The 25,003-nt window shown below is 47.3% G+C and overlaps 1 protein-coding gene across 5 annotated transcripts in view; it reads left to right on the top strand.

The window, feature by feature from the left end:
- ST6GAL1 (ST6 beta-galactoside alpha-2,6-sialyltransferase 1) overlaps nt 1-6,466 on the top strand; it is a 120,530-nt gene extending 114,064 nt beyond the window's left edge. For 4 of the 5 annotated variants that reach the window (XM_043594633.1, XM_043594634.1, XM_043594632.1 and 1 more), the window contains 2 exons: nt 1,121-1,295; nt 3,563-6,466. In XM_043594633.1, coding sequence (XP_043450568.1) covers nt 1,121-1,295; nt 3,563-3,804 — 417 coding nt within the window. In that variant the 3' untranslated portion in view covers nt 3,805-6,466. Of the gene's footprint in view, nt 1-1,120; nt 1,296-1,757; nt 1,823-3,562 lie in introns of those variants that run through there. The other variant, XM_043594636.1, reaches the window with a different exon arrangement.
- Nucleotides 6,467-25,003: the final 18,537 nt, after the last annotated feature.

Here is a 25,003-nt window from a genome sequence, read left to right as displayed (position 1 = left end):
TATGGATCAGGAGTAACAGGGCCCGAATTTCTCACTGGAGTGGGGTTGTGTTCATCTAATTCAGTTATTTCTTTTTTTTTTAAATTTTTTTAATGTTTTTTATTTATTTTTGAGACAGAGAGAGACAGAGCATGAGCAGGGGAGGGGCAGAGAGAGAGGGAGACATAGAATCCGAAGCAGGCAGGCTCTGAGCTGTCAGCACAGAGACCAACGCAGGGCTCGAACTCACAGACTGTGAGATCATGACCTGAGCTGAAGTCGGATGCCCAACTGACTGAGCCACCCAGGCGCCCCTAATTCAGTTATTTCTGGCGCAGATCAGCAGGAATAGACAATGGTTACTCTTACTCCTATGACAGAATCACCATGCTTGATCTACTTCCGGTCTCCAGAATTCTTCCATTTCACTCTGGTAACAACACAGGGAAGTAGGTAGAAGCGTGGTTATTTCCCTTTTGCAGGTGAGGAGACTGGACTGTGGAGAGGGGAAGTCGCCTGTCCCAGGGCTTGGTTTACTAAGCAGGGGGCACTCTTTCAGAAAGGCGACAGAAGTCTCGGGCCTGCTGGCTCCTCAGCCTCTCCAGATTGGCGCTCTCGCTGTTTGTCCTGCACGTCGGTTGGCCTCTCCCTGATGTGGCTTCAGTGCCACAGGAGAATGGTTTTAGGGCAGAAGGACGGGGTGCTTGGGGACCCTCTGGGGACACTTGATTCTGGAGTCAGACCCGGCAGGAGCCGACAGGCTCTGGTGACCCCTGGTACCCTCACCACCTCAGCCCCCGCAGTGTGGCACTGATCTCCCTGAAAACAGAAGTTGGCCAGGGTCAGGACAGGGACTTTGAACCCCCCAGATGTGGCAAGCTGTGCCCCAGTTTTTGCCCCCTTAGAGGTGGGGTTAGACGGTGCCAAGGGCCCCTTTGAGCTCTGGCAGCTTTCCCAGAGACTATGATCCTGAAGTCTGAGGCTGTTCCAGGGTCACCAGGCTCAGAATCCCCTGTGAGCATAGGCTATGTGCTGGGTCCCCTGTGCTATCAAGTGAGTGCTGTGACGTGGAGGAGTCTGGAATCTGCTCCGAGCCGAGGCACATCCCTCTCCTTGAGAAGACCATTTCCTTCTCTTTCAGTGGTACCAGAGCCCTGACTACAGCTTCTTTGAGAACTATAAGAGTTATCGCAAGCTTCATCCCGATCAGCCCTTTTACATCCTCAGGCCCCAGATGCCTTGGGAGCTGTGGGACATCATTCAAGAAGTCTCCCCGGAGGAGATTCAGCCCAACCCCCCATCCTCTGGGATGCTTGGTGAGTCTGCATCTGGGGAAGGACCTCTCGTGTTTGTTTCTAGAAGCGGTCAGCGCTCTTCTGGGATCTCATTCGTTCATTCGTTCATTCGTTTCTTTGCTCACCAAACAATTGCTAGGTTTTTGTTGTATTTGTATACTGTGCCAAATTCTAGCTAAGATCCAGAGATCACAAGATAGAATCCTTATCCATTAGGGTCTTTGGTGGTGGAGTTCAGTCAGGTGTCCAAGGCCAGGAGGGAGTAGCTGCCTGGTTGTGCCAGGAGGGAGCTTTGTGGAGGGGTGGCGTCAGCCCAGGCCTGGTCAAGGGGCAGATTTGGTGGTGGGGGCTGGGCAGGAAAGCAGAAGAGCAGGGCTGGGATTTGGAAGATGAGACGAGGAAGACACTTGCCTCAGGTATACAATTTAAGGGAGCACCAAAAAATTTCAGTAACAAATAACATCAATACAGACTCTCTTCAAAACCACAACGAATGCAAGATTTGATGCTGAGTGAAATATCAAACATTTTAAATAAAAACAGGATCAGTAATAATGTTCTGCTGAGCCATATTGGCATCCGAGGAAAAATCGAGACTCAGTAATACTTTATTCTGGATTTCAAAAATTTGTTTAATCCAGTGAGTGCCCCAGTTATGTTCCTGAAAGAGGAATGAGCTGTGAAGCTTTATTGGGTTTAGGCGTCATGAATGGAGCTGAGGGAGCTGGTGAGGGTGGGCTGAGGTCTGAGTCCAGACGGTCCTGAATGCTGGCTTCATACTTTCTTCTCGGATGCATGGAAGGGAAACTCTCCTCTGAGCCCCCACAGGGGACCCCTTTCCCTGGGGATGGATGGACAGAAAGATGGATGGATGGTTGGATGGCTGGCCCCTGCCACCCCCCATTGCATGATTTGCCTGCTCTCCTTCTGGAATGCAAACCACCTCAGGGTGGGGACTGAGTTTGATGCATTCTTCTGGGTCTGGCATAGGATAGCCCTGTGGCAACTGTACCCTAAGTTAATGAACAAGTCAGCGTTGAATGTCAGAGGCACTCCTTATAGAAAGGGATGGGGGCCATTTCAGTATCACACCTTCTTCATACTTTTTTCTTCAGCGTTTAGATGTGTGTGTGCATTTGGGGCTCTTCCAGGAGCCCTTTGGAACAGGAATGGTTGGAAAAGCACTTTCCCGTTGCCACTGCCCTGCCTTTGCCCACACAGTCCCCTGTACCACCAATCCCCCTTCGTGCCCATCCCTACTGGCCCCTGCCGGGCCCCACACCTGTGCTTCCAGGAAGTTTGTGGAAGACCTCTCCCATAGGAAGTGCTTCCTCCCGTAATTTCTGGAAGCACTTCCATTGTGCCTTCATCAGTTCATTGCAGAGCTGTCTTTTTTCCCCACATTAGACCAGAGGCAGCCAGAGAGGGCTTTCCCCATAACTGATTCCTCTGGAACAAAATTGCTGCTAAGCAGTTTACAGTTTTGCTATCAGTGAGAACTGCTTCATCGCAAACGCTCCCCATATTTATGGCTGACAGAGGGGTCTGAGAGCCACCATCTTATTGTATCCTGGCAACAGCCTGTGTGGTAGGAGGAGTGGGCGGATCACCCCTTGGGGCAGATGGCGAGGGACGTGTCCTGCAGGCGATGTCTGAGCCAGGTGGGGACAGGAGGGTGGTAGCAGGAGTCTCCAGCCTCTTGTTGGCACAGTGTTCTGGAAGCACCAGCCTGGCAACACCGCTTCGGCTGCATCTCCTGCCCAAAGGAGCAGAGCCCAGTGATACAGACCATGTGTGCTCCTGTTCCCACTGCCCTCCTCCCGGCCCGGGGGAAGGTCCATCTCCCTAAGCACTGCAAGAAGCAACTTCTCCCAATGAGCACCATCCACCAGGCTCCTATGGGATGTAAAAGTGCTAGAAAGTACTATCTATGTGTGATGGTCCCGTCACCTCAGTCGTCTTGTCCTCTCTCTGCATATAGCTCATTCGCCCTGATAAGTTCGGTGACCGGTGGAGCGCTTCAGTCCTCTAGTGCTTAGGGGGGGACCTGTCACATATCAGCCTCTGACCTAGGTGCCAGGGATACAAAGGCACACAGGACACAACGTCCCGAGGAACAGCTTGTGGGATTGGCCTACTGGCAGAGCTTGGGAATCACAGCAATAAACAGAAACCCCGGATAGACATCTCCCCAGATTTGGGTCCCTGAGCTGCCGGGCTCATGGGGCACAAGCTCAGGATGCTGGGGTGGGTCGCTGGGCAGGACTTACCTCCGCTCCCCTTTTCAGGCATCATCATCATGATGACGCTGTGTGACCAGGTGGATATTTATGAGTTCCTCCCGTCCAAGCGCAAGACTGATGTGTGTTACTACTACCAGAAGTTCTTTGACAGCGCCTGCACGATGGGCGCCTACCACCCCCTACTCTTTGAGAAGAATCTGGTGAAACACCTCAACCAGGGGACAGATGAGGACATTTACCTGCTTGGGAAAGCTACGCTGCCTGGCTTCCGGAGAATTCGCTGCTGAGCGTGGGCTTCCTGGTCAGGTCCCCTCACCCTTCTCCACCGAGCGTGGGCAGATCACATTCCCGAACAATCACAGCCTGCACCGTGGGCCTTCTGTCAGCAAGAGCCTCGGGCTGCAGGAGTCCCAAGAGCAAGCATCCAGGTCCAGCCTGCCCCGTAGCTGCAGAGGTGTGTGTGTGACCCCCAGAGCCTCCTGCCACACACATGTGCACACACACCTAGCATTCTTTCCACATACAGGCAAATGCGGGATCCACCTTTCTCCCCAGGGCTGCCAAAGCTGGGCTGTTTTCCCCACGGGAGTGGCGTTATTCTCACAAACCAGCACTCTCTGTTGCTTGAAATCTGCTCCTAGATACTGAATTCGTGTTTTAAAGAAATTCTCCTAAATGATGATTTGCCCTAAATGATGATAAGGTGGCTCTGGGGACCAGTAGGTGGTAGGGAGCGTAGGACACATCCTCGATTCCTCTAGAACAAAGCTGCTGCCAAGCTCCATGCCCTCGGGAGAGGTGGCATTCCTGTCACTCTAGCTGGTTTGGCGGGTCCTTAACCTGGGTGCTTGTGGGCAAAGGGTCTTGCCGAACGCACATCCTCTCCACAGGGCGATGAGAGGCACAGAAGGGCACAGGCTCCATCCTCCAGCTGCTTGCGAGCTCGGGAGGGGCCGCACACTTGCTCTGTCTGTCGGTCGGAGAGGGCTTCTCTGAGCTGGGCTGTGGAGGAGATTTTAGAGGAAGAGGAGAAACAGGCCAAGCAGACGCTTGACTCATTTGAGTTGCGTTTTCCTTTCTGCCTTTATTGCCCACATTTATTCTCTTAGGTCTGCCTGAACTTAGGGGCTCAGATGATTTTTTGAGGAACCCCCCCCCAACCCGTCTGAGGCAGGGAGTGCAGCCCCCTGGCAGACACCAGGCAAGCCAGATGCCAAAAACCTGATTTGTCCATGCTCAGCCTGGCCTGACCCTACCCTGCAGTGGGATTTGCACACTGCGCCCACTGCTTCCTTAACGCCCACCCCGCCCCACCCCTGACTGCCATCTTGTTTTCCCCTTTAAAGCAGTGGGTTTTTTTTTTTTTCTCTCTCGCTCAAATTATTTTTCAACATTTTCTGCTTTACAACAGTATCCCGATCTGATGATTTCTTTGACCTTCCCGGGCCTTTTGCGGGATGTCTCTCAGGGAGTGGGGATGTGGTTCCCTAGCATTTAAAGTTGCTCTCGGAAGTCAGAACCTTAGAGATCATAACCGATTCTCACAAGGTTTATCAGACGGCCATGCCCTCTGGCCCTCCAGCAACGGTGCAGCGTCAGAGTCTCCAGACAGAGGCCCTCGCACCCTGGTCTGCCAACAGGCTTCCTGGGTAGTTGTGCTACCCCATTCCCTGGTGGAGAAGCATACTGGGCTAGGCCAGCCCTGCCGTGTGGAGAAGGCAGAGCGCTCGCTCAGGGTCACAAAGTAATGCTGTAGAGCCAGGGTTCCTAGACCCGGGCGTTTGGACTCCTGGCCTCATGTGCTCAAGGGCCCCTCAAGCTTGAGCTCTAGATCAGCTGTCTGGGAGCTGGAGCTGGCTCACTTGCTGCCAAACCCTTGGTTGATAGAAGAGTAGAAGGACCCCAGAGGAAGAAGCCCCGGGTTTTCAAATTGATGCTCCCCCCGCCCCGTTTACCAGCCATGCCACCATTGGTGAATTCTCTCTGAGCCTCTGTTTCCACGTCTTTAAAATGGGGGGATGATGAGCCTACCTCACAGGGCTGTTCTAAGGGTTATATGAAACACCTATCCTGGTTCTGTCCTAGGAGGTTCCCTGCGCATGGTGGCTTCCTCCCTCCCTCCCTTCCTTCCTTTTCTAAGGACCTGCTGTGTGCTCACACCTGGGCAAGACCTTGCTTTGAGGGAGGCCGGAGAAGGGGTCCTATCATCAGGGAATTAACTCTCCTATTGGGACACCTGCCTGGAATGCCCAGGAAACCATCTGAGGCAGTGGAACGTGCAGAGGGTGTCCCCCCGCCGTACCCCCCCCCCCCCCGCCTCCTTCTCCTCCTCCCCCTCCTCTTCCTCCCTGCTTGCAGTTCTGACCTCTCTGCTTGGGGATAGGCAGCGCACTTGGGCCGCTTCTTGCTGTGTGGGGAGTCTTTCCCCTCTCCGGGCCCGGGCCCATAAAACATTGCTTTATGTTCTGATTTGACGTGCTTGCTGCAATCTCTGAATCACAGTGAGAGGCAGGTGGCATTCCATCAGCAGGAGGTAGGTGTTGGTGTGGACAATGAGACTACACTGGGTAGATGCTAGCTTTAATTGTTATTATTCATCTAAGGGATCAAATTAATTTAATTCTGTGTTGTCTATGGAAACTAGTAAACTGCAGATAAGCTAGGGGTATTATTGTTGGTCTGGTGAGATGTTTAATGTTTGCGACAGATAATTCAGAAATGGTGACTGCACGCTGCGTTTGGAAAGTCCCCGTCTTGAGGGGGTCGCGTCTTCGTCAGTAGCCATCGCTCTATCCTATATCATGAGGTCCCCTGGCTCTTCAGTCGCAGAAACTGTTCACGTTGGTCTGGAGACCTCGATCTCAGAAGTGTCTGCACCGTGCCTGATCCGATCATGAATTATCCAAAGATGATGTAAAATTTTAAAATAAACGTGTTTTTCAAAAAGTTTATCCCTCTCTCCTTACTTGCTAAGGGAACGAACTACTGGTGGTCAACTTTTATCTCCAAGGAGGACACAGCTGGAGTCTCGGAGCCCTGAATCTCTCCACTCCCCCGGGAAGAAGGATGCTCACCTACGTAGCAAACAGCATCTTTGAGATATTGACCGATTGTTGTTGTTGTTGTTGTTGTTGTTGTTGTTGTTGTTGTTTTCCTTTTGCTCTTGCTTGGGTTCACGTGACTAAGTTGTTTGTCCAGCACCTCAGGGAAAGGATGCTGTAGGACAGGAAGCAGGATGGAAGGAAGGTCTTTACCTTGGTTTCCAAAATCCTAAAACCCTTAAGGGACTGAGGTCCCAAGAGGATAGCCAAAATGTTTGGACAAAAAATCTCAGAAGCAGGAATAAGGAGAGAGGAGAATTCCTTTTCTCTGTGAACTGTGCCCCTCCCGTTAGGGATTGGATATGTCCCCCTAAACCACATGACACTCACTATACTGTAGTCTATTAAGGGTGCAGCAGCACTGTGTCTGCAAAAACTGTTTGATCAAAAGATATTTTATTGTGGGACATCTGGGTGGCTCAGTCAGTTGAGCGTACCACTTTGGCTCAGCTCATGATCTCTAGGTTCCTGAGTTCGAGCCCCATATTAGGCTCCCTGCTGTCAGTGCAGAGCCCCCATTGGACCCTCTGTCTCCCTTCCTCTGCCACCGCCCCCCCCCACCACCATTTGCACTCTCTCAAAAATAAACATTAAAAAATATATGTTATTGCTAAAAAATGCGAGGCATCCTCTGACCTTTCAGGGAGTCCTAAGTGGAGGGTCTTGCCTGGGTGTTGCTAGCTTCTGCCCGCTCGGGGTGCTGGTGGCTAAAGGCTGGGGTGGCTGTGCCCGTTTCTGAAAATACGACAGCTGTGAAGTTTGCCACACCAATTGACTCTTCCTTTCACAGACGATTCCTCTGTAGCATGCGATCCTGTTTGACACCTTTTACCCACAGTAGAACTTCTTTCAGATTTGGGGTCAGTCCTCTCAAACCTTGCCGCTGCTTTATCACCGAAGCGTATGAGGTTGTCAATCCTTTGTTGTCATTTCGACGGTCTTCCCAGCGTCTTCACCGGGCGTAGAGTCCATCTCAAGAAACCGCTTTCTTGGCTCGTGCATGAGAAGCAACTCTTCATCCATTCAAGTGTTATCATGAGATTGCAGCAGTTCAAATGTAATGATAGTGAACAAGTTTGAAATATTGCGAGAATTGCCAAAATGTGACACAGAAACAGGAAGTGAGCAGATGCTGTTGGAAAAATAGCACCGACAGACTTGCTTGATGCAGGGTTGCCCCAGACCTTCAAAAAAAAATTGTTTTTTAATGCAGTGTCCACGCAGTGCAGTAAAGCAAAGTACAACAAAACAAGTGATGCCCGTATGTACTTCGGACCCCAGCACCCAATGCCTTCGTGTTGTACGTTCCCTGGAACTCTGATGTAATGCCCTATCAACAAAGATTGGGTTTCTGTCTGGATCCCAGTAGAAAGGGAGCTCAAAATAGAAGTGACAGTCAGTTTGGGAACGGAGATTTGTGCTTGCCGCATTTTACAGTGGCCCTCATTCTCTGTAAGGTCCTCTTAGCTGGTGAGCTGGGAGGGCGGGGACCCGCTATCTGGGCCTGGAAGGGACCTTCTGCAATACCTCAGGCTGCCTCCCCCACCCCCCACACCTATTCCTAGCTCCCAGGCCTCCTGTGTGGCCTTGGTTTCCTCTTCTCCTGTGACCCTCGGGGCAGCCTTCCTGGCTGTGATGTGATGTGACAGGGAGTGCACTAATGCTCCAGGGTCACTTTCCACTTTTTCAACCCATAAAATTCATCCCTGTGAGCTGGGATCATGGCATCAGCTGCAAGAGAGAGGAAAAGACCTTCCTGGCGCCTACAAAATCCCACCACCTCATGCATTTATGCCACCATCCAGTCCCTCCTCAGGATTGGCTAGGAAACAAGCTGATAATGGGAAGAGGAATTCTGTTCAGCCCAGTGAGTCCCCAGGAAACACCTACTGTGAGTGGCACTGGGAGACAGTGATGAATAGTCACAGCGCCTGTCCTCCAAGAATTTGGGGCCTGGGAGAATGGGCCGGCCCGCCTGTGAGCAGTGTCATGGTCACGTGAGAGACGAGTGGTGCCATTTCCTGGAGAACTAAAGCTAGGCAGTACACTTATGTTGTTCGGCACGCATTTGTAACGGCATAGAAGGCAAACACCATGCAAATGCCAAAATGGGGAAGTAGGATCATACAAGGAAAAGTACAATAATGAAGTTATAGAAAATAAGATTGATTTTGACAGGAATTGGGGTAGTCTTTATCTCTAAAAAAATGTTAAAGTTTATTTATTTTGAGAGAGGTGGGGGGATGGACAGAGAGAGAGAGAGAGAGAGAGAGAGAGAGAATCCCAAACAGGCTCCGTGCTATCAGCACAGAACCTGATGCAAGGCTCGAACTCACGAACTGTGAGATCATGACCCAAGCCAAAACCAAGAGTTGGACGTTTAGCCAGCTAAGCCACCCAGGCATCCCGGATTTAGGTAGTCTTAATGGGTGACAGTCTTAAGAGATGGACAAGATTCTCTTTTTACTTTAAATGCTTTTTCTGAGTATAAAAGTAGTACAGGGGTGCCTGGGTGGCTTAGTCAGTTAAGTGTCTGAATCTTGATTTTGGCCCAGGTCATGATCTCACAGTTCGTGGGTTCGAGCCCCGCGTCGGGCTCTGTGCTGACAGTTCAGAGTCTGGGGCCTGCTTCGGATTCTGTGTCTCCCTCTCTCTGTGCCCCTCCCCGCTCATACTCTGTATCTCTCTCTCTCTCTCTCAAAAATAAATAATAAAGATTAAAAATTAAAAAAAAAAACAAATAAAAGTACATATTTGCTGTCAAAAGCACAAAACCATAAAGGGAAAAAGTCATCTGCATTCTTTCATCCAAAGATAATCCCTGCTAGTAGTTCCCAGTTGTGTTTTAAAATACTATATATATACACACATACAAAATACCACACACACACACACACCCCTCACTTTTTTTTTTTAATTTAAAAAGACATCATAAAAGTGTCTCCAAATCAGTAAGGATCTCTTTGTAATTATGCCTTGTAATGGTTGCATGATATGCTATTATAAAAATGTGTTATAATTTATACAATTTTCTTTAGAATTGGACATGTAATTTCTTTGCACTTGTTCCCCCTCCCCCCCCCCCCCCCCCGAATACCTGCACATATAAGCATATGTCATCATCTCTGACTGCATTTGGAGGTGGCAAGTGGGTAGGATAGGTAGTCTTTTCCTCTCAGGAATTGTGGCTGGAAGAATCTTAGAGGAAAGTGCTGGAATAGTCTTAGAAAATCAGAAAAGGGAACAAACCAAAGGAAGCACTCTAAGATTGCTAGAACCTTTGTGACACTTTCTGGTTTATTATTTTGTTATTCCTTTTTGTCTTCTCCATAGAAATTAGTGAAAGCCTGGAAACGGAAGAGTGCGTATTAGTTACATTAGTTTTCCTAACAAATGGCCAGCCGCTCAAACCACAGTAAACGTATTCACACAGCGTCTGTGAGTCAGTTGGGGAGTAGGTTAGCTAGGTGCTTCTGGCTTGGGATCTCTCACAGATTGTGGTTAAGATGGCAGCCGGGGCTGCAGCCATCTGAGGGCTTAACTGGGAGCTGGTTGGTCTCCTCCCAAGACGGTTCTCTTACATGGCTCTGAGGTCCGGGGTGGTGCCACTGGCTGGGCTCTGTGGTCAGAGGGAGCCACTAGCTGGGCTCTGCAATCACTTCTGGTTGGGTAAGGTCTCAGGCCGTGTTCCCCAGCGGGCTGGTGTCACTGGACTCTGTGATTGGGCAGGGCTATAGGCTGGACTCCACAATCTCTCCTGGTTGGTTGCCGTATCAGGCTGTGCTCTCAGATGGTTCCGCTGGCCTTACTCTGTGTTCAGAAAGACTCTGGAGAGGGCCTCAGGTTGTGCTTTGTGATCAGTCAGGGCTGTAGGCTGATTTTTGTGCTCTGGCAGGCTGCTGGCTGTGCTCCACTGGTACTGTGAAGGGAGGAAATATGGCTGGTGGGGAGCAATTAGGATTTGGAAGCTTTGAGTGTATTTTGCATGTGGTAGGGTTAAGGTCAGTAAGGCAGACTGTAGTAGCCAGGCTTCAAAATGACCCCCAATGACCCTCACTTCCTGGTATTCGTGTCCTTAGGTAAGGACATTCCTTCCCCCACTGAATAGTGCCAATCTGTGTTACCAATAGGATACTGAGGAAATGACAGTGTGTTGCCTCTGGGGTTAGGGCACAAAGACATTTGGATCACTTGCTCTAGGTGAAGCCAACCACCAAATCATGAGGACACCCCGGCAGTCCTGTGGAAAAGTCCTGAGAACTGAGGCTTCTTGTCAACAGCCAACAGAAACTTGCCAGCGGTGTAGAAGCAAGGTTTCTGGCCAGGTTCTGTGGTCGGAAGAGGCCTCCAGCTGTATTCTGCAGTTGGGTGGAGCTAGAGGCTGTTCTGCGGTCAGGCAGAGCTCCTGTCTGGGTTCCTTCATCAGGTTGGGCTGCAGGCTATGCTCTGCGACTGAGTCCAGTCACCCTCTGGGCTTCCTGCCTGCGTCAGGCCACAGGTTGTGCTCAGCAGTCAGGCAGGGCCACAGGCTGGGGTCTTCTGCTGGGCGTGGTTATAGGCTGGGCTCCATGGTTTGGCAGGACCACAGGCTGAGCTCTGAGCCTGACTAGGGTCACTATTCAGGCTCCCTGGTTATGCAGAGTCAGAAGCTATGCTTAACCGTTGGACAGGGTGGCTGGCTCAGCTCCCGGCCCAATCAGGGTTGAAGGATGAGCTCCACAGTTGCCCTAGTTTGTTGGCAAGGTCTCCTGGACAGGTGGTACTGGAGCCTGTGCTCAGCAGATGGGTGGGGCTTGCACATTTGTTTCCCTGCCCCAGCAGAGCAGAACAGGCTCCCCAGTCTACATGGCCCCTTGACTGGGACTCAAATTGGGCAGAAGTGCCAATGGAGCTCCCTGGCCAAACAGGGCCACCAGCTTGGTTCTGCAGATAGATGGGCAGAGCCACCGGCTGGAATCTCTGTTTGAGTGCTGCTGCATGCAGAAATGAGATCCACCAAGATCTGAGCACTGGTTGTGGTAGGCTCTGTCCCCTTCTTCAGCCCAGCAGATTCCCCCAGTGATCCCCTTGAAATGAAACCCAAATGCCCCTCCTTCCCCCCCCCCCCCACCAGGAAGCATCCCACAGTGCTGGGGGAGCTGGATGTCCACCTTGGGCTCTCTTTTCCCACTGGAGAAACCAGAGTCTCAGGGGCACCCACTCTGTAGCACTAAGTGGGGGAAAGGGCAATGCATTTACAGTGAAGGGTAAGGCTCTTCTTGTGGTCCTTTTTGGTCTCTGTGGCCCCAGGGAGTGCTTCAGCCTCCCCTCTCGGTTGTGGGATTTTCACAATAGTGTTTTGTCTACAGATAGTTGCTAGTTCATCTTCCTGTGAGGGGAGCTGAAGTAAGGAATGACCTGTGCCCCCATTTTCATGACATCACCCCATGTATCTTTTCAAGTATTTACCAGATATTTGTATATCTTTTTGGAGAAATACCTATTCAGATCTTTTGCTCATTTAAAAAAAAATGGGTTAATTTGTCTTTTAATTTTTTTAGAGTTTTTGAACATTTATTTATTTATTTTGAGAAAGAGAGAGAGCACATGTGCCCGCACAAGTGAGCAGGGGAGAGGCAGAGAGAGGGAGACAGAGAGAGAGAGAGAGAGAGAGAGAGAGAGAGAGAGAAAGAAAGAAAGAATCCCAAGCAGGCTCCAAGCTGTCAGCACAGAGCCCAGTGCAGGGCTCCATCTCATGAACCATGAGATTATGACCTGAACTGAAATCCAGGATCAGACTCCTAACTCTTAACCTGGGTGACTGGGCCACCCAGGCACCCCATAATTTGTCTTTTTATATTTGGATTTTTTTTAGAGTTCTTTATAAGTCAATTGTCAGATATATGATTTGCCAGTATTTCTCCCATTCTGTGGGCTACCTTTCACTTCCTTAATGGTATCATTTAAAGCATTTAAAGCATTAAAGCATGTTTCTATGAAGTTTATTTTTCTTTTGTTGCTTGTGTTTTTGGCATTGTATCTAATAAAACCTTGCCTAACCCAAGGTCATTAAGATTTATTTCTGTTTTCTTCTAAGAGTTTTATGCCTTTAGCTCTCATATTTAGGTCTATGATCTATTTTGAATTAGTTTTGGGCTAGGTATAAGGCAAGGAGTCCAACTTCATCTTTTTTTTTTTTTTTTTGGTATGTAGATATTCAGTTACCCCAATGCTGTTTGTTAAAAAGATCTGATATACTCACGACCATCCTTTTGCTTATAAGCTTTTTTGGGGTCTCATTTGGTTTTAGGTGTGTTTCTTAAAAACAACATATTACTAGATTTTGTTTTCCAACTCAGAATGTTAGCCTTTTAACAGGAATATTTTAACTTAATTTAAATTCATCTTAATGAACCATCATAATTGTTATCTTTTTATTTTTATTTTTTTTTTATTTTTATTGAGAGAGAGTGTAAGCAGGGGAGAGGGGTAGGGGGAGAAAGACAGAGAGTCTTTGGAGCTCAATCCCACGACCCTGGGATCATGACCTGAGCCAAAACCAAGAGTCGACTGAGCCACCCAGGCACCCCCATAATTGTTATCTTTAACTGTCACCTTCTTTCATTCTGGTTTTATACTTCCTTACTTACTGTTTCTTTTGTTTTCTCCTTTTATTATATGGGCTTCTCATTTTGTCATTTTCAGAGCTTTGTATAATATACACTCTATATAGTGTACTATATATCTTATATTTCATTCTAACTTGAAGTTCTACCAAAGCACTTTAATTCATATTTCACTCCTTGTCAGAGTCAGAAATGAAATGATATCTTATATTTCTGTATGAACAAGATAAGATTATTCTCTATTCCTTATCCTTAATCTTTGTTAATATTAAGATTTTAGATTCAGAATATGACTGTGGTTTGGAGAATTATTTTTGATGATATCATTCAGTTTTATAACCAGAGTTACAGTGTATTTCAAGGAAGATTTCTATTTTAAATTGATTACTTACTCAGCAACAATCATTTTATATGCTGCAACATCCCCCAAATTTTTTTTAATGTTTATTTTTGAGACAGAGAGAGACAGAGCATGCGCAGGGGAGGGGCAGAGAGAGAGGGACACACAGACTCTGGAGCAGGCTCCAGGCTCCAAGCTGTCAGCACACAGCCTGACACAGGGCTCGAACTCACAAGCTGTGAGATCATGACCTGAGCTGAAGTCGGACGCTCAACTGACTGAGCCACCCAGGCTCCCCTGTAACATCCCCAATCTTAATGCTCTTAATTTGTTCCATTTATCATTCTGGTGTACATCTTCAAAAAATTGTTTCAAGGATACACAGGTACTTACATATCTGAAAGTTTCTTTCTGTTTTCATGAGAAACAATTTGCCTGGGTATAAAATCCTAGGAATAAAAATGTTTTCTTTCAAAAACTGCACAATGGAATCATATTCCTATCTGGTTGTAAGGTTCAAAAGTTAGTATAAAAGGCAAAAAGCACACATAGTCAAAATTTCTCCCGAAAAATTCCTTAAAAGTGCCCTAACCCCAGATCTGGACCCTCGAAAACTCAAAAGCCCAAGATGATCTTCTAGATGTTTCTCCTCTCCCTAAAGCAGTGAAAGCCCAACATCTGCTAGCCCAACATAATTTTGAAAGTGGACTCTTGCTAGGCAAATCATGAATTATTTTATATAGTTAAACAGATTGCTCCCAAAAGCCCAGTCCTGGGGTGGGGGGTGGGAGGGGGTGGGTGGGGGAGGAGTCTCTCTTTCTAGGCTCATCAAGCTTGGCTCAGGTTCAAGGGGTCACAACAGGAGGGGAAGGGAACACTGATTGTCCCATAGCTCTGTTGTGGAATTAGGAAGAGAGGACTGTGGTGAAAGCTGGCAAAAACTCTAGAAGTTCAGATTCCCTGAAATATCCGGGAAATTGAAAACTCAGTGTGGTGTGAGCAGTCTGTAGCTCCAACAACACGGAATATAGTAGTGAGGAGAGGTGGCAAGAATGGCGGGTGCCTGGCGCTGGTGTTCATAGAAGAAAAAAGAAGGGAGGAAAGTGATGGCTGTCGTGAAGACAGGTCCACTATTTGGGTTGAGATTTGAAGGGGCTGGAGCTTCAATGAAAGGGCCAAGGTCAAAGCATGAAGCAAGATTTGGGGAAGCAAGAATGATCTCTGACAGAGAAGTCCCTTATGGAGGGGGTGCGTGTACGCACCTCGGTCAGCCAGGAAGTGGGGGCAGGGGCAGCGAGAGAGTGGAAGCTACAGACTAGTGTGGTTGTTTTGAGCAACTGAATTTTTTGCCTTTAGCTATGAAAGTGACCCACTCTTCCCAGTGGGAAGACCAGTGAGATCTGGTCTGTCCTTCTGTGGTAATGAGGTCTGTGTTTGTCTCTAATGACATCTCTGCTCTGGGGCAACCTACAGGTGGGCCTGTCTAGCTGGGCCAGCCCAGCCAGGACTGCCGCCTCAGATCCTGGCATCACCCAGAGCTCTCCCTGTGCTTCCTCAGATATTTATTTTTACCTCTTTCCAAAGAAAGATTGAGCAGGACACTCTAAAACCCACCCGCCAAAAGTCTATTGGAGGCGTGATTAGATGAAGGGAAAGAACCAGTCTTAGGCCCAGACGTGAAAATGGCTGAAAGTCTTAAACTCTGCAGCTCAGGTTGAGACAAAAGCTGTGAGCCTTTGTGAATCTCTATGGAAAGAGATCAAAAGAGAAATATCTGATAGGTCTTTACACGAATACCTCTTTTCCAAACAGCAAACCACCCGTTCTCGGAACATATTGCACAGGGGAAGTGTGTGGCCCTGGGTACTGAGTAATAAAGTAGTATTCAACGGAGAGTTCTAGATGAAAGTGAAAACACAGAGAAACCCTGAGTAGCCACTTTTATAATAAAATAATGCAACCGCAGTTGATTCTAATGCTCCAGGCTGTGCTTACTTACCAAAAGAAGGGAGTTAGTGGTTTGGCCGGTGGGGACCATGCTGATCTCACTGTCTGCTATATACTTGGCCAGCAGTTAGTAATCTCAGCTTTTTCCCCTTCAGTTTCACTCATGGGAGTTATTTCCTATCAGGCCCTGGTAAATTCCATCAGAAGCCACGTTGCAGTATTCCCCGTTTACCAGCTGGGAGGACCCCAACACTGCCAGCCCACTACTCAAGTGTGGGAACACTTTCTAGGTTTAATTTTACACCGGAGTTTCTACTGTTGCCCAACTCAGCAATCTTCACTTAGGACAGACTCTCTAGTTCAGACCCAAAGTTCACTTAAAACTCTTTGACTCTAGTGCCCACTAATCCTGCCGGCTATCTCTTTGCACCCTCTTATTTTAGAACTTTTAAAAACTATAAAATTTGTTTGTCCATCCACCCACCCATCCACCTGTTATCCAACTGCTCAATGCTGATGTATATAAATTATGCCCCGCAATGGTGCCATGAGATGAAGTTACAAAAACTGTAATGACAATGATAATGACCACCAAAACGGTGGCGTAGAAGACCCCAGCTCCCATCCCCACATACAGATCAATCATTAGACAGCTAGCTGTGAACAAAAACCGCTCTGGGATCCACCTAAGAAGTTTTAGCAACACAGTGGAACAACAGAACCCGAGCATAACCACACGAGAAGAAGGGCGGCTGCATTTTGCCTGAGTCACCCCACCTTGCAAACTGGTGTTGCCCAGTGTCAAGCAGGGATTTCCCAGCTAGAAAGAGCTCCCCTTGTCAGGAAAGGAGAAACAGGCTGAGCAACCAGCTTCTCCAGCTTTTCATGGCATCACAGAAAAGGCCTGCTTCAGTCTCACCCAACCCAGACAGGCAAACCCGAGATGTAATACAGATGGCGAGGAATGAAAAGGAAAGCAGGGCCTACCAATAGCAGCCATGCAGCAGGAACAGTTGTGGTTCGGTGGGCCTGCTTCACAGATAAACCAGGCAGCTTTCACTCCTGAAGAAAGAACCAGTGGCCAGCACAGCTCCCAGATCCCTGCATATTTTACCAGCTTTCACCCTACAGGTATTTGTGTTCACTGATGCCAGCCACTTGAGTCCCTCCTGCTCCATCACCACCCCCTCCCTATCCCCGCCAGAGCCTGGGAATCACACTGGCAGCCAACTCAGGCCTCTGTGGCTGCATCAGAGCAAACCACTGGCCTGGATCTTCACGGCTGACCCCGCTGCCATGTGTGCACTCAGGGCGAGACCCGCCAGCAGCTCCCTCGCATGCTGTTGACCTGACGTCCATCACCAGCCTTTACTGCAGTGCACGCACCCAGCAATACTACCGTGCAGCTGTGGGAAGGCATGATGCCAGCCAGGGTGCCCCACAGCTGCTTGTGGGCCCAGATCAGGCCCTGTCTTCTGTCACTGGCCTGCACCACTGTACTAACCTGTAGCCAGCCCCTCCATCTGTGTAGTCGCACCCCCTGGCCCCACCCCTGTCACCAGCCTCCACTGAGGTATACACATGTAGTGGGAGATCATACAACAAGGGGAGATCATGCTGATACCCAGGGCATTCATAGCTGCCATAGAGTCTGTAGTTGTCCCTGGCCCTTTCCGTCTGTCCTGGATGTGTGTGTCTGCAACTGGCTCCTGCCACCACATAGGCACTTGCAGCTGGCTCCCACTGCTGAGTGGCATACCACCAGCTCTGGCCACTACCACTGCCTGTACCCTGGCCATGGAGGTGCCACTGAAGATCACAATAGTTCTTGCAGCTATTACTCATTTCCCCATCCAACAAGTCTTCCCCAAGGACACATAGTTGTTGATACTGGGGACTCTGGTGGCTTGAGATGAAGAAATATGCCTCCCCCTGGACCTGGTATTGCCACATGCTCACACATGGAGCCCTGCACCACTAGACCTGGGATCACAGCACACTCCAGCATGCCCCCACCTGCAAGTGAAAGTCTTCCCTTACCAAAGTCAGCCCCTAAAACTAGAAGAAGTGACTGCTTCTTCCAATGCATAGCCACCTACACAGGGCTACAGGAATCATTGAGAATAAGGTGCCTGGGTGGCTCAGTTGGTTAAGTGTCCAACTCTTGACCTTGGCTTAGGTCATGATCTCGCAATTCATGGGTTTGAGCCCCGTATCGGGCTCTGTGCCGATGGTGTGGAGCCTCCTTGGGATCTTTCTGTCCTTCTCTCTGCCCTTTACCTGTTTGTGCTGTCTCTCTCTATCTCAAAATAAATAAGTAAACTTTTAAAAGATTAAGGGAAACATGACTCCACTAAAGGAATACAGTAAGCCAACTAGTAATTGGCCCCAAAGAATGGAGATCTAAGAATTGTCTGACAAAGAATTCAAAATAATTGCTCTAAAAACACTCAGAGAGAAGCTGAAAGAGAACAGAGATAAACAAATTAATGATATCAGGAAAATCAAAATAAGTTTGACAAAGAGAAAACATGAAAAAGAACCAAACATGGATTTGAAGAATACAATAACTAAAGAATTCTATTGAAGACTTCAATAGAGAGCTTCAACAACAAACTTGACCAAGCAGAAGAAAGAATCAGTGTGCTAGAAGACAGACCAATTAAAAGTATCAATCAGAGGAGCAAAAGGAAAACAGAATAAAAAGAGCCCACAGGACTTATGGGACACCAAGAGAAATAAGGTACATATCATTGGAGTCCCAGAAGAGAGGGAAAAGGGATAAAAAGCTTATTTAAAGAAGTAATGAAGGGGTGTCTGGGTGGCTCAGTCAGTGAAGTGTCCGACTTCAGCTCAGGTCATGATCTCACAGTCCGTGAGTTGGAGCCCCACGTCGGGTTCTGTGCTGACAGCTCAGAGCCTGGAGCTTGCTTCAGATTATGTGTCTCCATCTCTCTGACCCTCCCCTGCTCTCTTTCTTCCTCTCTCTGTCAAAAATAAATAAATGTTAAAAAAATTTTTAAAAAGAGGTAATGGCTGAGAATTTCCCAAATCTGAGGAGAGATTTAAATTTAAATATGCAAATTCATGAAGCTAATAGGTCACCACAAAGTATTAAACCAAGGAGGTCTTATCCAAGACACAGTATAATGAAATAGTCTAAAAGACAAGGAATTTTAAAAGAACTAAGAGAAAAAACATTCTTCCAGCAAGGAAACCCTATAACACTATTGGTGAATTTTTCAGTAGAGGTCTTGCAGGCCAGGAGAGAATAAGATGACATATTCAAAGTACTGAAAGAAAGAAACTGCCAACCAAGAATATTCTACCCAGTAGAACTGTCCTTCAGAAATGAAGGTGAAATAAAGACCTTCCCTAATAAAAAAAAAAAAGCTGAAGGAATTCATCACTGTTGAATCTTCTTTGCAAGAAATGATGAAAGAAGTTTTTCGAACTGAAACAAAAGGATGCTATTTAATAACGTGAAAATATACAACACTGGTAAATATAAACATAGGTTCCAAATACTCAAAGACAATGTGGCGCTATTCAACTCGAGCACGAGGGTTAAAAGACAAAAGTATTAAAAATAACTATAGCTATAACAATTTGTTACTGGACACACGATACAAAAAGATGTAAACTATGACATCAAAAACATAAAAGTGGGGAGTAAGTGGGTAGAGTTTTTGTATGCAATTGAAGTTAAACCCTTATCAGCATAAAATAGAGCATTATTCATATAAAATGTTTTATAAACGCCTCACAGGAACCACAAAACAATACCTAGAATAGAATCACAAAAGATAAAGAGAAGAAAATCAGAGCATACCATTAAGGAAAATCATTAATTCACAAAAGAAGGCAGCAAGAGATGAGGAAAGGGTCAAAGAAGTATAAAACAGCCAAAAAAGACTATGATGACATTAGTAAGTCCTTACCTATCAATAATTACCCTAAAGGTAAGTGGATTGAATTCTTCAAAGACATCAAGTGGTGGATGGATAAAGAACAACAACCAAATATATGGTGCCTAGAAGATATCCAATGGGGAAAGGATGGTCTCTTCAATAAATGGAGCAGGGAAGACTGGATAACCACATGTGGAAGAATGAAATTGGACCCCTACCTTACACTACTCACAAAAATTAACTCAAAAGGGACCACAGATTTAAATTAAACATAAGAACTGAGACCACAAAACTCATAGAAAAAAATCACATGAAAAAACTGTTTTAACATTGGACTTGGCAATGATTTTTAGATAGACACCAAAAACAAAGGTAACAAAAACAAAAATAAACAAGCAGGACTACATTGAACTAAAAAGCTTCTGCACAGCAAAGAAACAATCAACAAAATGAAAAGACAACTTACAGAATGGAGAAATCATTTACAAATCCTGTATCTGATAAAGAGTTAAAAATTCAAAATTTATAGAGGTGGCTGGGTGGCTCAGTTGCTTAGGCGTCCGACTTTGGCTCAGGTCATGATCTCATAGTTTGTGGGTTCGAGCCCCATGTCGGGCTCTGTGCTGTCAGCTCAAAGCCTGGAGCCTGCTTCAGATTCTGTGTTTCCCTTCCTCTCTGCCCCTCCCCTGCTTGTGCTCTGTCTCTCTGTCTCTCTCAAAAGTAAATAAACATTTAAAAATTAAGAAAAATACAAAATTTATAAAGAACTCATACAACTCATACAACAAATTTCAGTAGCAAAAACAATCCAATCAAAAAGCTGTCAGAGAGAAGGAACTAAAAAGGCATTTTCCCAAAGAAAACATACAAATGACCCAACAAGTACATAAAGAAGTGCACAACATCACTAATCATCAGGGGAATGCAAATCAAAGTCACAAAAGTTATCACCTCACACTTGTTAGAAAGACTATCATCAAAAAGACAAGAGCTAACAAGTGTTGGCAAGGATGTGGAGAAAAAGGAACCCTTGGTCAAAGTTTCTGGGGAAAAGCTTACAGAGGTATGTCAATGGGATAAGCCACGTCCCTTACTGCTGCACTTAGTCCTGAGACTGTAAGTATTATTTGTCACTTTTCTTTGCTACTACCTATTCTAGGTCCCCCACCTTGCCCTTGGCTACCATTTCTGGTAGTCTAGGTGGCTAGCCTGGTGAGATGACCCAGACCTTCAGCCTCAGGGTTCTGAGCTCCTGGTTACCATGCCTTTATTAGGCCATGGCTCTGTAACTACCCATTCACACTGAATACTGGCCATGAGAGTACCAAGGAATATCCCAGGGAGCCACCTGAGCACCAAATGTATTCCTTCCACCTGCATCATAAAGCACAGTTCTGTCTCCCCAGAGACAATTCCCCCAATGGTCTGGCGATTCATTTCTGTATCTTTTGGTCTACTGGCAGGAACAAGTTGGGAGCCATTGCTTTAAATTTAATGGGATTATTTTTTAAAAAATATTTTTTCATGTTTATTTATTTTGAGAGAGAGAGGCAGAGCACAAACAAGGGAGGGGCAGACAGAGTGGGAGAGAGAGAATCCCAAGCGGGCTCCATGGGGCTCGAACACATGAACCATGAGATCATGACCTGAGCCAAAATCAAGAGTCAGACACTTCACTGACTGAGCCACCCAGGCACCCCTTTAATGGGATTCTTAATATATCCTTTGGTGGAAGCATACCTCCCCAGGAAACCAGGACTTTTAGACCCACAGGGCCTAAGTTTGCAGGAACAAGAAGTACAAATTCTTCAAGTGGGAGTGATGGTAATTGAGGTCATTTCCTGATTCTACCAGCTGATTGCCAGACTCATATGTTCTACCTAATTTGATTACACAAGAACCCAACCCTCACAGGGTATCCCCTCCAAGCTGGCATTTCAGCTGTGCCTTTAAGAGGCTGATTCAACACTCTATTAGGCCAGCAGCCTCTGGATGATGCAGTATGTGGTAGGACTAGTGGCTCCTACAGTTTTGTGCCCATGGACACACATCCAAAGCATCATTATGCAGTATTTCATGCTGTTAAATCAGATACTCTGGGGGCCCTTGGTTAGTGAACTGAGGCCTGTGAGCAAGAAAGGGAAACCCATTCCTGGAATACACATCAAACCCAATCAGGAAAAATGCTTCCCTTTTCAGAGTGGACAGGATCCAATGTAATCAGCTTTTCACTGAGTGACTCATTGTTCTTGAGGGCTAACACTGTATTTGGATTCAGTGTGGGTTTCACTGTATTTGGATTTCAGGTCAGACATTCAGCAAGGCCAGCAGTGAGGTCCACCTGGGCAAAACGGAGCCATCCATGGGCCCATAAACAGTGTGTCTTCATCTCTGCCTTCATGGCTGCTCTGTTCATGGGCCTATTATACAAACATTGATATGGCCAGGAACACAGGCGGACTGACATCCATTGGAAGAGTCACTCTGTCCAGCTTGTGGTATGCCTCTTCTGCAGGGATAGATTCTCACGGGTGGGCGTGAAACATGTGGTACACAGATGCTCGCCTTTTGAGCCCACACTCATAGGTTTGCCTGTAGACTGCTTTAGTCCTGATTTTCCGATCTTTCTCCCTCTAGGCCCCTAACCAATCAGCCAAGCCATTCACGACTGTCCCTGAAGGTAGTCATGGACTACCTCTCTGTCCATACAAGGTGGATGACCAGATGCAATGCCTGAACTCTGCCCAGTTGGGGAATTTCTTCTCACCACTGTCTTTCAGGGCCACCCCTGAGTGTAGGTGTATATAATTCATGGTTGATTTTTGGCTTATACCAACATACTCCACCCATGAATCAGACCTAGTTATTTTCCCCCTTTCTCAGGTGATCAAAGGAACTCCCCCATGAGACCACGGAGAGAAGTTACTGGTGCATTGGTGGTGAGTAATGAGTGAAAACTGAGCTGTCTGTGCACGTACCGGCTCCAGCCACATCCAGAATATACCACTTCTTTTCACAGAATGGCTTGTTGCTGGGCCTGCCCAACATTATGACTTGGTAATTCTGACAGCTCTCAGCTCAAGGTGGGCAGCCCTGCTCCCAGAGTTCCTTGATTTCCTAAGATCGGATGGTTTGTCTCTATCAGGGCTCGGTACCATGTTACTTTTTGTTTTGTCTTTGTTTCAAAGGTCTATAATTCCATGCTGCAGATGGCAGGCTTTACTCTCTTTGATATGTCAAGGACATCCAGTGGTACTACCAAGTTCTACGGTCGTCATAATTTTGATTTCCTTTGTATTTCCCAAATGCCGAAGATACTGAATAAGTGAATGCATTGCCTTCACTTATGGGTAGTGCCCCAGTTAACCAGAGGTGAGAGTTTTAGTAGTTGCAATGCTACAGAATGTCAGGGCCTATCAACACTAGCACGGAGTCATTTCCATCTGGCCAGTGTATGATCCAGCTCCAGAATCTCACCCTTAGAGTGCGCTTCCTGGGACCGATTCTGGTACTAATGGTCTTAAACTGGTTTCTCCCAGAATCACAGCCTGAGTCAGGGACTCAGGTGCTAGTGATTTATTAAGAAAGACTCGAGTGAGGAAGTGGCAGAACCAGGATAGGGGAGGAGACGAGGCTAAGCAACGCTGCAATTTCTGGTGGAGTGCAGGTTCAGCCTGAATTGTAGAGACCTCCAGGGAGTAACTGGCTCCTCAAAGTTTGTTTTGGCCGTTCTTTTCACAACCGAGGAGCTATGTGTGGGCGTGGGAGGTAGATGTAAAACACCCAGGTACCTCCTGTGCTCGGTGAGAATGCACAGGCCCATTGCCTAGGAGAGAAAGCCCATGAAGGTCATAGGTGTTGGCCGTTACCTGCAAAGCCTGCAGAAGGCGGGGGGTCGGGGGGGTGAAGACACACTATGATAGAAGGGGTCTGACTGACGGGATCTGGGCAGGGCACCCTCTCCCTACTCCTAAGGGATCCAGAGAGAAATGTTCTGAGTTCAGAAGATCAGGACATCATGAGTGAGATGCAGTGGCTGGAGGAGGCTCCCTGGACAAGGTCGGCCTTCGAGTAGGTTTATGGAGAGGAAGCACACTTGTGACTCCAGTTATTGTGTTTACCAGAGCATCACAGCTGCATTTGGGGGGGGGGGGGGCTGTCCGCAGTGCCCTGGCACACAGAAGGGCCTGAGGTAACGAGTTAGATTAACACAGCAGCTGCTGTGGAGATTCTTTAGTAATTTCTCTAGAACCCTTGTTAGGCCGGAGAGAACAAGACAGCACACACACAGATGTCTCAAAATCTCCCCTTGCTCACTCCTCTCTTTGTGTATGCTTCAAGGCCTCTTCTAGGAAAGAATCCTTTTGAGGGGGTAATGCCAAACACCTCGGCCTGCTCCCTAGCCCTCACGAGCCCCTTTTCTTTCCCATCCCTCCCTGCATGTGTACTGGTCACCAAGCAAGACTCCGTGTCCTTTCTTGGCCTCTGTATCTACTGAACGTTTATTATTCCCCTGCCTCCTTGGACGGATCAGCGTTTTCTGCAAGTTCCAAATCCTTGCAATCTAATAAAATGTGAGATGTCAGAAAAGTGGAATATATTAGGAATATGAGAGCCCAGGGATCAATTTTGTTCAAGCGAACAGGGGGGACTTTCAGAAGAGTACGGGACCTGATCTGAATCTTAGCGTATGGTAAAATGTAGAGAGGGTAGAGGGGAATTGCCTTCAAGGGAGCTGAGGTATGTGAGTGAAGATACCTAGTATGGAGGCCAGAGGAAGGAGAATGCGACATCAGCACCTCCTGAGCTCGATCCTAAGATTGCTTTTTTGTTTTTCAGTTTTAGAAATTGCTACAATGGAAGATGAAAACTTAGCTGTCTTCCAACTCACCCCTCACCCGTACACTCTTCTCCTATACCCCACTCCTAGTATAACCCTACTAGTGTCATGTTTGGTTAAATCAATATTCAAAAATTGCATTTTTTATTATATAAGTGTTATTAGGTGAGCCATAGTCCGTGGTTACATTTTCTTTCTTTTAAATTCTTCCCACCGCAGAGTTAATGATTACTTTCGCGTGTGTGTTCTTGCTTAGTGTTCTTGTGTAATATCCCTGTTCGATCCCCAAATTCTCACAGAGCTATAAAACTTTTCTCATATATTTACTCATAAATATTAGATATTGCCTTCCTGTTTTGAGGGGGGCGCTGGGGGAACGATCCCTCCAGAATTGGCTTTCTCTAAGCCTACACGAAACAACATTGTCCTGGATCTTCATTTTGCCATTCTCTGAGGAACTCCCTTTGCCCCTCTCTCCTCTTTGAATTCTGTTCCTTCCCCTCCCCACACGACTGGTTCCTTCTTGGTTTACATTTCCTTGTTTCCCTGGCAAATACCAACAGCGACTTCCAGAAAGAGAGGCCCCAAAGAAAGAGAGAGGGAAGCAGGGAGCACAGGTGGGGATGACTCCAAGACAGCATCCCAAATGAGGGAATGTGAAGGAGCACTTGGGGGTAATGCGAGAATGCTGTGTGCTTTTGGGGGTTCTTCCTGAGAAGGCAGTATGTTTCACCCATACAGA

Source organism: Prionailurus bengalensis, chromosome C2, assembly GCF_016509475.1.
Source record: "Prionailurus bengalensis isolate Pbe53 chromosome C2, Fcat_Pben_1.1_paternal_pri, whole genome shotgun sequence".
In the NCBI taxonomy this organism is placed as follows: domain Eukaryota; kingdom Metazoa; phylum Chordata; class Mammalia; order Carnivora; family Felidae; genus Prionailurus; species Prionailurus bengalensis.
The sequence above is the reverse complement of the archived record's forward strand: the minus strand, read 5'-3'. Positions and strand labels throughout refer to the sequence as shown.